This window comes from Phodopus roborovskii, unplaced genomic scaffold, assembly GCF_943737965.1.
Source record: "Phodopus roborovskii unplaced genomic scaffold, PHOROB, whole genome shotgun sequence".
NCBI lineage: Eukaryota > Metazoa > Chordata > Mammalia > Rodentia > Cricetidae > Phodopus > Phodopus roborovskii.
Genome location: NW_026126480.1, coordinates 10,946,228 through 10,963,253, shown reverse-complemented (window position 1 = coordinate 10,963,253; position 17,026 = coordinate 10,946,228). Strand labels below are relative to the sequence as shown.

Here is a 17,026-nt window from a genome sequence, read left to right as displayed (position 1 = left end):
TTCTCTGAGTAGTTAACATTTTTTCCCCCTTGGCATTTCATACCCATACTTAAGTGACCTTTTTAAAATGGTAATATATTTTCCGTCGTGTGGGTATATTACCATTTAGGCAGGTTTACTGAATTTTCGCTTTTTAAATAGTACTGGAAAATTTTGGTAATCACTAAGTGTCCTTGCTTCAAGCCAACAATTCATAGTGGTTTTCTTACTTGTGTCAACCTTGACAGAAGCTAACATAGCCTGTTTAGTCAAATAGACCTCTTTAGTTATCAGCTGTTGTGTACCAACTAAAGAAATTAGTGGCTTACCCCATTTATTTTGCTCCTGAATCTGCAGTCTGGCTAGAGCTTTGTGGAAACAACTTGTGTCTACTGGTTGCCACTTCTGGAGGCTCAGAGGCTGCAGGTCTGGCGGCCTCCTGGGATCAGTTGGGGCTGTGACGAACACAGAGAGGTCCCTCCATGCATTTGCTTGTCTTCTGTGCTGTGTGATCATGGGGTTCCCAGGAAGAGCATCCCAAGCGGATGGGGCAAGCCATCATAGTCACTTAGAATTCTTTGGGTCATGGTGACAGACCTGCCATGTGTGAAGGTACCGGCCATATACGGCACACTTCACTGTTGTGTAGCAGCATTACTGTATTGAAGAGAGCATGGCCATGGGAAGCACATGAGCCTCATTTGGAAACTAGTTTGCCACCTAGGGGAGTGTTTGGTTTTTATATATGTAATGATGGTCATGATTGTACATTCTTTTTTCATGTGCTCATTGATGGTTTATCTTTTTTCCCGTGGCCTGCCTTTTTGTAGCCTTTATCCCCCTTTGGCTGGGCCTTGCATTAGCGACTGTTATGTATGTTCTCATTTCTGTAATGGCTCTTGTAAATTAAACAAATTGGATTCAAAGTTTGTTTGGGAAATATCTCACTGGTGACTTGAGAATTGTGTTAGACTTTTTATTACTGTAATGAAATATCTGGCAGGGCATTGTAGCTGTCCTCTGTCAGCCCTTCCTCTTCCTCCTTTTGGTAGGGTTTTGTGGGTCCCAGGCTGGCCTTGAGCTCCTGATCGTCGTCTCCACTTACCGAGTGCCAGGATCACTGACATTTGCCACTATGTCCAGCCTGACAAGACAACTGACAAGGAGGAAAGTTTCATTTTGACTCAAGTTTTAGTTCACAGCTCTTGACTCTGTTGATACTGCACCCTCGGCTTACTTGGGCTTTTATGGCAGCAGGGGTGTGTGGCAGAAGTCATTCATCTCATGACAGCCAAGAAGCCGAGAGAGGCAGGAATGACACAGGGATAAGACACCCCTAAGGACATGACCCAGTGACCTACTTCCAGGCTCTGCCTCCTACAGTCCCCACAACTACCTAGAGTACAACATTAGCTGGAACCAAACCTTTACTGCATGAATCTCTTTGGGGGTACTTCATAACCAAATCATAATGGGAGTCATCGGAATTGCCTATGGGTTCATTTTGTTTGGTTGTGGTGGGGATTTGTGAGTAATTATATTTAAGACCCACAGTCCTTTGGATTTTAAACAAGACACAGGCAGGGGTGGCCGATGAAAATCACCATCATTTGATCCTCAGCTTCCTGAGTGAATCTCCATCAGTGACCAGGCACAGGATAAGGATGCCTCAGTTCCTTTGGGCATCATTACACCCGAGAAGCCAGAACACTTCAGGTACCAGGAAGGGAAAGATGGCATGCGGGAAGGGTACAGAGAAGCCCAGTTGGGTATTGTCACCACTGAAAATTGCTTTGGGTTTCTGTTAGTCTAGGGTGTGATTTAACTGACTGTAAAGCCTTGTTTGCTGTGTTGAGGTTCAAATTACCCAACAGAAATGGGGATATTTAAAAGCATTTCTTTGAGCTGGGCTTGCTGGCTTGTGACTGTAGTCTTAGAACTGAGGCTGAAGCAGGAGGATCTCCCAAGCCCAGGAATTGGAGACCCACCTGTTCAACATAAAGAGACCTTGGCTAAAAAACAAGACCAGGTCAAATCAAATCAACTCAAATTATTTTTTTCTACTTTACTACTAAGCACACTGTAGGATTTAAAAAAAAAAAAAAAAAGTCTGTCTTTTTGTCTGCTGTGGTAGAGATGTAATCTAGGGCATTGGCTTGGGTGTGGATGTGCTAGGTAGGGAAGTGCTCTACTGAGTTACATGCCCAGCCCTGGATAAATTAGTTAGAAGTTACTGTACTCAGTCCTTTCCAAACCTGTGGCCTTTGACCGATTCATAGGGATGACATTACTATGAATTCATGGGGTTATAATTACTACTTGTTGGTGTGATCTATCCAGAGACAAAGGTGCTGCTGGAACCGAGTCCCAGTCTTGACTCTTCTGTCCCTCCTTTCATTCTCAGGTTGCACTGTGATAGAAAGGTGGCAGCCAGAGTCTCTGGTCCTGTACCCTACCCAGCTTCAGGGCCAGTGGGATTGGAGTAGGCTGAGTCGTCCCCTCCAGCCCCAATTATTTATTTTTTGAGTGTTGGGAATTGAACCCAGTACCTTGTGCTTGTTAGGTAAGCAGTCTGCCACTGAACTGCATCCCCAGCCTTCTGCACAATCTTTTGGTTGATCCTTGAAGAGGTCAGATTGCAGAAGCTTCACAAACAATGATGGGGTATATGCACTTTATTGCTGAGAGTTTGGGCAGTGTTTTCCATCGGCAGTCATGAAACACATGAAATATGATTGCTGTCTGCAGAAGATTCTTGTCAGTTTAAATGTGTGTGTGTTTAATGCACCTCTATGGCTAATGTGTGGAGGTCAGAGGTCAGCTTTAGAGTTGGTTCTCTCCTTTTACATTGCAGGTTTCCAGTATTGAACTCAGATCAGCAGACTTGGTGGCAAGTGCCTTTACCCACTGAACCATCTCACCATCACCCAGTTAGAAGTTTTGAAAGAAGGAGTTAATGAAGTGGGTAGTGGCTATAATCTAGGGTGTGAAAGGAAAGTACCCCAGACAGCTAGGAAGCCTAAGCCCAGGAGAAGTTCATAAACATGTTTGGGGCTTTTCATACTTAAGCATTAGGGAAGCTTACTAGACAATGACTTTTTTCGAGACAGGGTTTCTCTGTGTAACAGCCCTAGCCATTCTGGAAGTAGCTCTGTAGACAGGGCTGTCCTTTAACTCACAGAGATCCTCCTGCCTCTGCCTCCCGAGTGCTGGGATTAAAGGTGTACCGCCTGGCGACAATGACCTTTCTCAAGGGATTGTAGTGTCTACACAGGGAGAAAGCATTTGGCTGGTATGATTGCCTGCATAGCTGAACATGGCTGTTGTCAGCTAGAAGGGAGGGCGTGAAGCGTATTTCATGCTGAGCACTAGGTGCCTGTTAAGCAGTAATTTATTATTGTGCGTGTTTGCGTGTGATGTGTGTGTGTGGGCATGCCAGGGTCAGAGGTCAGCTTTGTGGAGTTGGTTCTCCCTTCCCTTCATGTGAGTCCTGGGGATTGAACTCAGGTTGTCAGACTTGTTCGGCAAGTGCTCTCTCCACTGTGCCATCTTGCCAGCCTCTTTTAAGTCTCTAAGAGAACTCGTTTTGAGGGGTGAACACTATGTGCCCAGTCTTCAACACTGGCATCTTTTTTTTCTCTTGAGAAACTTCCTCGAGATATAGCCCTGGCTGGCCTAGAACTTGATAGTAGCCCAGTCTGGCCTTGGACTTGTGGGATCCTGTCTCTTGTCTCCAAGTGCTAGGGTTTCAGGGGTGTGCCACCGTGCCTGGCTCTGCTAGCATGGTCTTTCTGCTATGACGCATTTGGGTTAGCTCTTTAGCTTGTCTCCTGTACTTCTGTTGAAGTGCTGTATGTGGAGCTTTTGTGTTTCAGACACACATAATTGAAGTATCCTGGTTAGTGAAACTGAAGGACATTAGCCTTGCTTAGCAAATAGGAACTGGCTGGCTGCTGGTGAAGGGCTTGGGCTGACTTGAATAACCAGTGAGTTACTATTTTTAGCTTTCTTTTTTTTTTCTTTGCCTATGGCCTCTTATAGTTGTACACATGAACTGGCATCTAGGCTAAAGTAACAACAGGGGCATATGTCACAACTATCTGAAGCCTGTGGAGAAAAGCCAAGTCTCCATTTAGTTTATGTCCCAAGGATATGAACAGTCCTGCAGGTAGATTTCACTTACATGGTATTTGTGTTTTTTCAGGAAGATTTCAGGGGCTGACAACATGGCTGTTGGTAAAGTGCTTGCTACATAAGCATGGGGTCTTGGGTTTGGGTTTCCAGCAGCCATGTAAAAAGCTAGGTGTGGTGGATGCCCCTGTCGTGTGTGCCCCTGTAGTCCAGCTTTGGGGACATGGTGGCAGGCAGATCCCCAGAGCTTACCTACCAGTGTGTGCAGCTGAGTCAGTGAGCCCCAGGTTCAGGGAGAAAGCAGGTGAAGAAGGGATTGGGGAGGACACAAAACATTAATCTTGGGCCTTCATTGCACACAGACCAGATTTTCTCATCTGTTTCCATTCCATGCCTGTAACTGCTCTCTAAGTGACACGAGGAAGGTAGGTATGCTTCCTGTTTGGCGGAGGACGTGCGAGGCATAAATCAGAGACTGGGTTATGTTTTGGGCTCAACAAACAGTGTCTGGGATAACCTGTCATGTTCCTTTTTTTTTTTTTTTTTTTGGTTTGTTTGTTTTTTTGGTTTTTGAACTGCTGTTTTTCAAAACACAGAGTATTAAAAAACTGAATGCCTGTTGACTTGTGCTTCTGTTTTAGCGGCGTCTTCGGCATCTCCGGAACATTGCTGCTCGGAATATCGTCAATAGAAATGGCCACCAGCTCCTTGATACCTACTTCACTCTTCATTTGTGTGATAATGAAAAGACATATAAAGGTAAGGGACTCAAGCCTTGGTGGTTGTTACATTTGTACTGTTGTAACACAAATGGTTTGCAGTTCTTCCTTCTTTTACTGACTATGAGAAAGTTAATTGTGCCTTATGAACGAACATCTCAAGTAGGTGATGTACGTTAGAGACATGGCAAGTAGGCAGTTCTAGGGAATAGTTTTTCATTGGTAGGTTTGTCTCCCCTTGTTACTATTGCCATTCTAGTTGTTAGGTAAATCTGTTCCCCCTTTATGAATGTTATTATTCCAGTCCCTAGCATTTAAAACAAATGATGGGGGGGTCTAGTATCTTATACTTATAATTATATTTCGTTAAGATATTGCCCTTTCTAGTGACCAAGTTAATGGAACCAAGTTGGTATCTTCTCCTGTTTAGATTTATGTATATGGGGTCATTTTTAGAATGGCTTGATTTCTTCCCATTCAGTTTTTAAAATTAGATTTATTAGTTTTGTTTTAAGTGTGAGCATTTGGCCTGCATGCATGTATTCATACCACATGTGTGCTTGGAGGTCAGAAGAGGGCATCAGATCCCCCTGAACTGGAGCCACAGATGGTTGTAAACCACAATTTAGGTGTTGGGAATTGAACCTGGGTCCTCTGAGAGCAGCAAGTGCTCTCTTTTCCAATGAGCCACCTCAGCAGCCCCCCAGTTCAGTTTTACATATTATGCCGAGAATTCTTCTAGAAGTGACAGTTTAAGAGGAGATCAATTATTTGAGTTATGATCACAGTCATCTTTGGGACACACTGAGTAGAAAGTACTAGGGTGCCATCAGCTGGCTTAGGTGTGAGGGTGGAGGGGACCAGGGCACAATTTTTCTCCCCTGCCACTGGGTTAAGATTGAGAAACACAAGGACAGTTGTTCTGTTCCAGGCCACTGGCTTCATTCTTGGGGTGAAAGTTATTTTGGCAATTGAATGAAAAAAAGAAATAAAAAGGGAAAGGACATGATAGCTCCTAGGTATGGTGGAGGAGAAGGGTTGTTGTCGATAAAAGGGAGAGATAGCCAGAGGCAGAGGCATCTGGGAGAGTCCAGAGGGCACAGGGGCGGGGAGGGGGGGAGAGGAGAACTAGACCAAGAGGCAGGGGGATAAAGGGTAGAAGAAAAAGGCCAGGTAACCAAAATGGTTGGACTGTATAGGAAAGGGCAGTTTTGGGCCGGGAAGTCCAGCCCAGTACCTGGGCTAGAGAAGTTTAGGGTAGGGGGTAAGGTATGCCAGCAGCAGGAGGGTCCTGCTGGGGTTGAGGGCTGCAGGAAGAACCTGGCAGCCAGTATCCCCTTTGATATATTAAATAGGCGCCTCAGCTATTTCTCACAGGTTTGAGACCTAACAGAGATGACCCTGTCTCATAAAGTAGGTAACTTGGGTTTTTATGAGGATCAACAGAGAGAAAATGTGATAATGCTTGGTAAAAAGTATTTATTAGCCGATTTATGCAAGCAAAAGACAACAAATACCTCTTCTTTTTCTTTTCTTTCTTTCTTTTTTTTTTTTTTTGAGAAAGAGTTTATTTGTATAGTTCTGGTTGTCCTGGAACTCACTCTGTAGCCCAGGCTAGCCTTGAACTCACAGAGATCTGTCTTCCTCCCAAGTGTTGGGACTAAAGACATGCACCACCACCACTTGGCAAGTATTTTTAATTTTGGTAAGTGTTTATATAACTAATCCTTGCTCATCTTTTTTTTCAAGATTCATTTATTTTTATTTTACTTGAAGCCTGTTTTGCCTGCATGTCTTTCTGTGTACAACTTTGTACCTGGTGTCCTTGGAAGCCAGATGAGGGCATATTGGATACCTTAGAAGGGGACTTGCAGATGTCTGTGGCCATCATGTGTGTTTTGGGAACCAAAACCAGGAGGTCCTCTGCAAGAATAGCAAGTACTCTTAACTGCTGAGCCATCTTTCCAGCCCCAGTCCTTAATTATCTTAATAAAACTTCTGTGTCCTTGTTCCAGTGTCAACTGGGACAGCAACAATGAGTGTACTTAGTTTAGTGCATTCTGGGAATCTGGAAAATGGTGGCCATTATTATTGGAATTGTAGTTTATTCATACTGGTTTCTAAAAGGAGCAGCCATGGGACTAGCTGGCGACTGTGATCCAACACCAGTGGCAGCAGAAGTAAGCAGTGCAGTTTCGAGGTTGCCTGTGTTGCAGATTTTGTTTGCAGATTTCTAGTAGGATCCTGAGGGATAGTGTGATGCCTTATGATGTGGTGTTAATCTTGGTTTTCAAGACCTCTGCTCTAACATTTTCATGATAGGCCAAGAGCAGAATGGAAGCAGAATGACTGGGTTTGTTCTTTTTTCTCTTCTGGCTCTGACTACTTTTCCTTTCCTTTCCTTTCCTTTCTTTTCCTTTCCTTTCCTTTCCTTTCCTTTCCTTTCCTTTCCTTTCCTTTCCTTTCCTTTCCTTTCCTTTCCTTTCCTTTCCTTTCCTTTCCTTTCCTTTCCTTTCCTTTCCTTTCCTTTCCTTTCCTTTCTCAGCTCTGGCTGGCTTAGAACTCTCCATTGATCAGGCTGGCCCCAAACTCACAAAGATCTGCCTGCTTCTGCCTCCCAAGGTGTGCACCTCCACACCTGGCCTGGTGATTGCAGCCTTTTGAAAGTCCTTAGACTTTCTTGAGGTTACCATTGAAAAGATCACTAATACAAATAGGGATGGCAGTGCCAGTGCACGGGCATGTCCCCGGTCTGCAATGGGAGAGCCTGCACTTCCTCAGAAACCCCGTAGGTAGGGCCCTATTTCCTCCTATGAGCTTTGGTTAATTCATCATTAAATGAGATGACTTCGGAGACATCTCTGCTTCAGCCAGTCATGATGGAATGAAATGTGTTTTCTGGGCCTTTGTAAGTCTCATAGGAGCTGGAGAGTCTTTCTAGTGATCCTGGCTAATGTTACCTTCACTGGGTAGATGTCATGACAGTCATCAATAGTTCATGGTCCTTATTTGCCCCTTTGGTGCAGAATAACTATGAGAAAGACCAACTGGCTCTTCTTCCTAAACCGTCTGAACTGTCTATTTCATCTGGTTTTACAAGAGGTGTGTGTGTGTGTGTGTGTGTGTGTGTGTGTGTGTGTGTGTGTGTGTTTATTTTAAGATTATCAGAAATGCTGGCTTCTCAGTTGCTCTTTATCTCACCTGAATTCATAGTAGATGCCAAGAAGAGAAGGGGACATTTTTTGGTCTCTTTTTAGTTTTCATAAATTGTCTACATAAATTTCATAAATTGTCGAGGTAGTTCAGATCAAATGGTGTTGAGAACAAAGTCTGGATTGGTGAATGGAGATTCAGTTCTAATCCTGTTCCCTCTTGAACTTGGAAATTTCAGATTTGTGATTTTTTTTTTTTTTACTTTTGAGACAAGGTCTGTCTCAGTAGCACAAACTGGCCTAGAACTTACTGTGTAGCCGAGGCGTCCCTCAAATTCATGGTAGTTCTGCCTTGGACTCCCAAGTGTTTTGATTGCAGGTATGAGCCATCATACTCAACTAGAGGGTTTGCTTGTCTTTAAAGATTTATTATTTTAAAATTGTATATATGTCTGTGTCTGTCTGGTATGTGTACATGGGAGCGTAGGTGTCTGGGAGGCTAGAAGAAGGTGTTGCTCTTTTGGAGCTGGAATATTGTAAGTAATCTGATTGATGCTGGAAGCTGAACTCAAACCCTACAAGAGCAGTGTGTGCTCTTAGCTGTGGAGCTGTCTCTCCATCTCGCCCAGCTTGTTTTAGCCACATTTTCTCACCTGTGAAGTGTAAGTGCCCATCCCCTTCTGGAATACTAGTTAGCATGAATTCATCAGAGGCAGGGCTCTGTGCAGCCCCTGTGAGCTCACCCAAGTTCATCCTCTGAGGTCATATCCTTCATCCAGTTGCCTGCTGTGTCTCCCTTGGAGTCAGTAGGTGACTTAAACTTGGTGTGTTCAGGACAGAGTCTCTGATGTGCCAGTTCACTGACGTTGTGCTTTTCTCTCAGAAAAGGACCACTCCATTCCCTGCACTAAAGCCCAGGAGTTGTCCCCTTGCTCTCAGATCCCACATCCAGCCTTTCAGCAATGCTTTTCTGGTGACGACTTCTTTGTCCCTCTGTACCACTGTCTCCCCTTACCTGGATGGCCTAAGTGCTCTTCTGATGTCTCTCTGCCCAGGCCCTCACACCCAGGCTGTCTTCAACCCAGACCCAGATGGATGATCATGTCATCCATCACCAAAAAAAAAAAAAAAAATGTCTTATGGGCTGGTGGTGTTGTACTGCTTTAATCCCAGCACTCAGGAGGCAGAGGCAGGTGGATCTCTAAGTTCAATGCCAGCCTGGCCTGCAGAGTGAGTCCCAGGACAGCATAGGCAACACAGAGAAACATCGTCTCAAAAAACCAGAAAGGGAGAAAAATGCTCTGGTGGTTTCTTAGCTCATTCGGAATAAGGCCAAGATCCTTTTGTCCTCTGTCAACCACTCAGAAGTCACTTCCTGCTGCCCATAAGCATCCAGCCCTGAAGATCTAGTCCTCTTGCTCTCTCTGTTCCAGCCACACTGACAGTCTCTCTCCCTTCCTTCCATGTAAGGAACTTTGCACTTTGTCTGCACTTTGAACATCTTCCTCCTTGTACTTACCTGACACACCCTTCCACATTCCTGTTGGCCTTTACTCCCCATGCTCCTGAGAGTCACAGCCACTCTCCTTGATTGCTGACTAACCCTTTTGCAAATTCTGACTATTGTATTGGCTTGTTTTTTTAATTTTTAATTTTTTTTTATTTTGGGCTTAACTCTTCCCCATAGCTATTTAAGATCACCTGACATTGGTATGTTTACTGTTTCTTTCCTTCCTGTAGACGTAAGCTCCACATGGATGGATATTTTTAGGTCTCTTTAACTACTCTATCTCTAACACTCAGAGGATGCTGGCACATCCCTCTCCTCTCCTTCCCTCCATTTATTTTCAACTTACTATTTTTGGGTAGGTAGTACAGTCTGGTTCAAAGCATAAATGAAATTTCACCTTTGTCCCATCAACCTTCTTTCCCACTTTTCCATGGTAACCACTGTTTTCTGTTTCCTGTTTGTCTTTCCTGAACTATTTGTACAAACAGGAGAAAGATAAGATGTTCTTACTCCATTCCTAGCAGTTTCCACGTACAGATGCAATTAGCACTTTTAACTTAGCATGTCTTAGAGGGGGTTTCTGATGGACTTTTCTGGCTTTGCAGTGACTAGCTGCTCTACAGTTTTGTTTTCAGTTGGTCCTGTGCAGTCAGTTAGGTGTTCCAGTCTCTTGTTGCACAGAATACTGCATTGGCTAATTTTACAAGTGCATTATTTTGTGTTAGTTGGCCTGTAGGGTAAATTCTAGGGAGGGGAGTTCTTGGGACACAGAGAAGGTGTTTTTTTTTTTTTTTTTTTTTTGTTTTTGTTTTAATAGGTATTGCAAAATTTACTAAATGGGAATTGTTTTATATGTGTCTTTTCCCCTACAATCTTATCAATAGACCATGTGAGCTATTGAATCTTTGCCAACCGGATAGGTGAAAAATAGTTTTGCAGTTTAGGTTATTGCATTTCTTCTATTATGCATGAGGTTGAGGCACTCATAAAACATTTACTGAATGAAGAAATGTAGCATAACAGCCAGCATGGGCCATGAGTACCATGTTCTGCAGTCTCTTCTTTGCTGGTTCTTTAGGTCTGAACATGACTGTCTGGTCCTTTAGGTTGTCTAGAAAAACACTTGTTACCAGTATTTTCCCACCAGCCTGGTCCCATAGCCACATCAACCGCAAATAAATGCAGAGACATTGTATTAATTATGAAACTGTTGGCCAGTTACCAGTGTTTCATATTGGCTAGCTCTGTCTTAAATATTAACACATTTGTATCACTCTAAGTGTTTCCATGTGGTCTTATGTTACTGGAGAGAGGGTATTAAGAGTAGGTTTTTCTCACCAGCATGGACCCAGTGCTGCACCAGCTCCAAATAACACACAGAGATGCTGTATTAGATATAAAGCCTGTTACTAGCATTTCTTATTGGCTAGCTCTGTCTTAAATATTAACCCATTTCTATCAATCTAAATATTTCCATGTGGTCTTACCAGAGAGAGAGCCTGGAGCTCTGCCCTGTTGGTCCTACATCTTGAAACTCCTCCCTACTTCTTCCTCTCTCCTCCTAGTTTCCTAGTCCTGGCGATCTTGCTTTCCTATTGGCCAACAGTGCTTTAGTCATTAACCAATTTGAGAAACATATTTACAGAATGACATCTCCCATCAAGAGGATCCAGACCTCTTTCCTCATGTCCTACATCTTGACTTCTTACTACTACGTCTCCCAGAATTCTCCTTGTCTCCTAGTCCCACCTGTCTTGCTTTCCTATTGGCCAACAGGGCTTTATTCACTAACTAATAAGAGAAACTATTTACACAATGGCATCTCCCATCAAGCTCTTGCATACAGTGATCAGTGTGGATATAAGGCTCTGGTAATACCTTTGAGGATCTACTTGGCATATGACTATATTCAAATGGAAAGAATAAAATGAGTAGAAGTTTACTAATAAGCATCATGACTCATAAGGTATTTTTAATCTAGTATTTTAATTGAACTCATAACAATCCTGTTATGTCTTGGGTGCTATTCTTTTTAGGATGGTAATGAGACAATGATTGGCCCATGTAGGTCATTAATCTTACACACGAGAGATTGGAGGCTGAACATGTTTTATTTCATTCTCAAAATTCTGTATTCATTGTTTTCAACCCCTATTGCCATTCTGTTATTTAGATGTAACAGGATGGTGGCACAGGTCAGGCTTAGTGTGCTGGAGATCCACTCACACCCTCTGATCTCTTTGTGGAGCCTGTGGCCCTTCTGCTGAGCTGAGTCCTTCCAGTCAGCCAGTGCAGTGTGGAGCACTAATGGTGATGGCAAACTCTCTAGTTTGGATGGTTCACACAGTCAGCCACTCATCGTTTTGGAAGAAATAGCCCTGCTCCTCTCTGAGAAGTGGAGAGCGGTGTTGTGAGAACAGTATGAGTTAGACACTTTGCAGAGGAAGCTAAATCATTCTTTAAAAAAAAAGTTAAAATATGTCTTTGTTATCATTTCACTGATTTTATTTAGAGGTATTGGGGATTGAAGGGTCTCATGCAAAGTAGGCAAGTGTTTTACTACTGAGCCATCATGCCCCAGCCTAGTTTTTTTTTTCCCCTGAGGCAAAGTTTCTCTGATTTGCTTTTGAACCTGTCCTGGAACTAGCTCTGTAGACCAGGCTGGCCTTGAACTTACAGAGATCTGCCTACCTCTGCCTCCTGAGAGCTTGGGTGCTGGGATTAAAGGCATGCGCCACCAATGCCCGGATTTTTTTTTTTTTTTTTTAAGCAATACATACTTGAAGTAAAAATGAATGTAGTAAAAAATTTTAAAAAAGAATAAACATGTATTAACTAGAAAGTAAAAAAAAAAAAAGACTTTGTTATTAAAGAATTACTTAGGGCTGGGAATATTGCTTAGTTGGTAGTATGTTGGCAATGTGTACATGAGGCCCTGGGTCTCCACACCAAAAACAATGACTAACAGGAGAAAAACCGCAAGAACAATGAAAACAACAAAATTGAAGACACAAAAACACCTCTTTAAAATCCTGTTCTGGATCTCTTTTTCCTAGGAACAGTATGGGGTATATATTAGGGTATATGTCCATGTATATTTATAGTCATGTGATGAGTGGCTGTAGTGATTGATTGCAGTAAATGAACAGAATAAAGTTGTATGGCACTGGGGAAATAAGTGTTTCCCTAAGTGAAGGAATTGTACAAGTTAGAGAATGGGACTTAGTTAGGGCTACTACTGCTGCAAGGGAAAACTAAGGCCAAAAAAGCAGTTGAGGAGGAAAGGGTTTATTTGGCTTATACTTCCAGATCATAGTCCATCATTGGAGGACGTCAGAACAGGAACTCAAGGATGACAGGAACCTGGAGGCAGGAGCTGATGCAGAGGCCATGGAGGCAAGCTGCTTACTGGCTTGTTCCCCTGACTTGCTCAGCCTGCTTTATTCTGAAACCCCTGACCACTAGCCCAGGGATGGCACCACCCACTGTGGGCTGGGCCCTCCCCCATGGATCACTAATTGAGAAAATGCCTTACAGCTGGATCTCACCCAGGCATTTCCTCTACTGAAGCCCCTTCCTCTCTAGTTTGTGTCAAGTTGACACAAAACGAGCCAGTTCAGAGTGATTTGTCATTATCTGTCATAGAGCCCATTTTTTCTTAGATGTCATGGTTTTGTTTCTAATAGTTTGCTTTCTAAAGCCACACAGTTTAGGCTGTACATCTTTAAAAGGTTGTTTATTTCTGTAACTATTTGAACGGTGCTAAAATTTGTAGCAACTTTAGGATGTTCCCTTTTAAAAACATAGAATTTTTTTTTTTTTTATTTCAAGCAGTTATTCACAACAACAACCACCACCACAAAAACCGCTATTCAGCTAGTGAATAGTAGCCAAACCTGTAACCTAAGATGAAAACTGTTAGGTTAATTATTAGAATTGGATCCTGTTGAAAATCTTCCCTCAGCACCTGGTCTTTCACTGAATGTATTGTGAATAGTTCTCAAAACATACAACAATAATAACCTTTGTTTGAAGATGAGGATAAAGTAATGCAAGCAACCTGGCTGATAAGAAATGCCTTAACCCCAGCAGAGGCAGGTGGATCTCAGAGTTCAAGGCTAGCCTGGTCTACAGGGCAAGTTCCTGGTTAGTCAGGGCTACACAGAAACAAACCAAACAAAAGAACAGCAACAACAACAAAAAACCAAAACCCAAACAAAAAAAGAAATGCTGTAACAAGAGCTTGCTGGAAGAGGTTCACTTCTCTGTCACTTGAAGCAGCCTGCATGTGAACACCTGGGCACATGAATGTTCATTCATAAAAACAAAATTCGTCGAGTGTGTCCCCCTGTGCCAGGGATAATTCTAAGTGATGAGGAGATGGTTGTAGGACACAGCGACAATTCTAATGAGGAGATGGCAGTTGTAGGACATAGGCAATTATTATGGGCCTATAGTCACAGGTAGGATGTGCAAGGCATACATTTCAATTAGTAGAAACAAGTGTTTGTCTTTGTGTCACTCAGATCATTGCAAGGACCAGTGGTTTGTGTAGCAGTCACACTTGGGAAATACTGCGCTGCAGGGAACTCGGGAGTCCTTTAGGCTCTGCATTGACAGTGACATGGGGGTACCTTGGGCAGGTGGCTGTGGAACACTGGAGGGTGGTTGAGAATGTCTTTCAGAACCTCTAGTTTAATTTTATTGTGTTTTGGGTTTTGTAACATTCACTGATGTATATGAAGGCTTGTGGAATCAAGAAATTCAATGCTCACAGAAGAACTTCACTTATCCGAATTTTCCAAGTTGAGGCTGGACCTGAAGAAGTTGAGATGGAATGTTAGAGACAAGCAGAAGTCAAGCTCAGGTTACTTGGTTTCTAGGTCATTCTGTACAACTGTATAAGGTCATGCTTCAGGGGTGCTTAGGAAGAGCAGAGAGCATCGTCATAAATCATAGAAGTGGGGGCTGGGGAGATGGCCCAGCGTCTAAAGTACTTGTTGCACAGATGGGCGGGGACTGGAGTTTGAGTCGGTAGGGTGAGTGTGCCAGTCCACCAGTAACCCAGCCTCCAAAGGCAGAGATGGAGACCCCAGGGCAGGCTGTGTGTGGGAGCTTGGAGTTTGAGTGAGATATCCTGCCTTAGAGAGGCCCCCCACATGGCCACACACATGCATGTGCTTGCTCACTATGTACATGTGGAAAGGAATGAGTGGAAATGGGAAAAGAAGAAGAAAATTTGAGTTTTTTTTTTTTTTTTTTTTTTTTTTTTTTTTTTAAGGGTTTAAATTAGAATGTGCTGCAAAAGAGGACAGGTAACAATTATGAAATAAATCTGAAAAATTTGTAATCTGCTTCACTGATGTTTTCCCCCCTTTAAGTCACTTCCATCTAATCTCTGTTTCTATATTTATTTTTATTGATAAAGACTAGAGGGCCCTCCCACTCCCTCCCCGCAAAAAGACTTTTTTCTAGGTGGTGGTAGCAGCTGTGGCACATGCCTTTAAATCCTAGCACTTGGGAGGCAGAGGCAGGTGGATCTCTGAGTTTGAGGCCAGCCTGGTCTACATAGCAAGTTCCAGGACACCTAGGGCTACACAGAAAAGCCTATCTCAAAAACAAAAAACAAGAACAACAAGAAAGTAAACCAAACCAAAAAATAATAATAGAGGGACTAGACCCTTGAAGGTATTCTAAATGCCTTACTAGATCACACAGCCAAGGTTTTACAGGGCTTAGCTAATAAGCTTGTCTTCTTTTCTTTCATATCACTTACTGTTCTTTTTCTTCTTTTTTCCAGAATTTTATAGAAGTGAAGTGATTAAGAATTCCTTGGTAAGTTTGTTTTCTGACAGGTCCATGTGACATGGCCTGTACCTGTTTTTAAAGTGTGAGTGGTGTAAGCTGAGGTCCAGTTCTTGTGTTATGGTACATGGATGGATCTGTTCAGTTGTTCAGTCATTACTGATTTTTTTTTAATTATTGTTGAAAGCTTTATTTGCACAATTTCCAACTATTTTTGAGTCTGTGTTATTTTGGCAAAATTCATAAGAATAGTTTGTAACTTTGTATACAGGACCTTATTTCTTGGGAATAAAAGCTTTGTTCAGTGAGAAGCTTGTGTCTAGCTGGACATGGTGCACATGCCTATGATCCCAGGGTTTGGGAGGAAGAGGCAGGAGGATTGTGAGCCTTAAGGGCAGCCTCAGCCCCACAGTGAGAGCCTGTCACCAAAAAATATAAAGCAAAACAATAAAGAACCAAGCATGGCTCTTTTTCTGTTTGGAAATGTCTCTTTTTTAGTGTGTGTGTGAATTGCACAGTGGTCTTGACATTTTTACTTGTTTATGAATTTCGGTTTTGTTTTTTCTAGACAGGGTTCCTCTGTATTGTTTTGGAACCTGTCCTGGAACTTGCTCTGTAGACCAGGCTGGCCTCAACTCAGAGATCCCCCTGCCTCTGCCTCCAGAGAGCTGGGATTAATGGCATGCACCACCAATGCCAACCTTATTTTTTTTTAAAGTTTTATTTATTTATTATGTAGTCATCATTCTGCCTGCATGTGTCCTTACACACCAGAACACATTGCACACCTTGTACAACGTCATTACAGATGGTTGTGAGCCACCATGTGGTTGCTGGGAATTGAACTCAGAACTCTGGAAGAGCAGCCAGTACTCTTAACCTCTGAGCCATCTCTATAGCCCCCTGATTATGAATTTTGTATGGATGAAGTAATGTAGCAAGTGCCCTGGTGACTGGAGTCCATGTGTCACCTTGGTTCTCACGATCACTTAACACTGTGTGGTGTGTATTTGATTTACTTGTGTGTGCGCTACTGGGTGAATATAACAGGTAATTTTTTTTCCACCGGTTGGTGAGCATATTTCGCTTCTAGTTGTGTATCATGGTGCTGTGAATATTCTCCTGGGTGTCCCGAGTGGAAACTGCAGTTCTTTCTCTGTAGGTGTGCTGTCCTGTGAGTATGCATACAATCTGCTAATGCTTCTGGATGGTTTTATAACATTGTTTCATTATTGTGAACATTTGATGCTTTAAAAAAATCTTAAATGTTGCTAGAAATCATATAAAGGATTTTTTTTTTTTTTTGCTTTTGCAGTTGAGGTGGATATTCTAAACCTAGAAACGCTAGTGCCAACAGTATGGTTAACGGAAAAGTTGAAGCTGTTTTTAAGGGTTTTTAAGGGTGTGTGTGTAGGCACAGGGCTTCTTGAAGACTGCCACCTGGTGGTTAGGACTTCACTGATTCTCATTCTCCTTCCTCCCACCCTTTCTTTCTCCCTTCACCCTCCCTTTCTCTCCCCACAAACAAGCGAACAAACAAAAACGGAGGTGGGTGGGAGGCAGAGATGGGGGAGGAGATGGAAATCTGTCTCCAAGTTATATGTCAGAGTCGTGTTTCTTTTCCCCACTCCTTTAGCCAGTAACAGTTGTTGGTAATTCTGCTTTACTTGCCTTTGGCTTCAGCTAGATACCCCTTCCCCCAAGTTATTATTGTGTCTGTTGTTACTGCT

The 17,026-nt window shown here is 42.9% G+C and overlaps 1 protein-coding gene across 2 annotated transcripts in view; it reads left to right on the top strand.

Annotated features, from left to right (window-relative positions):
* Positions 1-17,026, top strand: part of Uvrag (UV radiation resistance associated) — a 238,294-nt gene that overhangs the window by 17,775 nt on the left and 203,493 nt on the right. The window contains exons 2-3 of one of the 2 annotated variants that reach the window (XM_051192313.1): positions 4,752-4,869; positions 15,292-15,326. In XM_051192313.1, coding sequence (XP_051048270.1) covers positions 4,752-4,869; positions 15,292-15,326 — 153 coding nt within the window. The remainder of the gene's footprint in view (positions 1-4,751; positions 4,870-15,291; positions 15,327-17,026) is intronic. The other variant, XM_051192314.1, reaches the window with a different exon arrangement.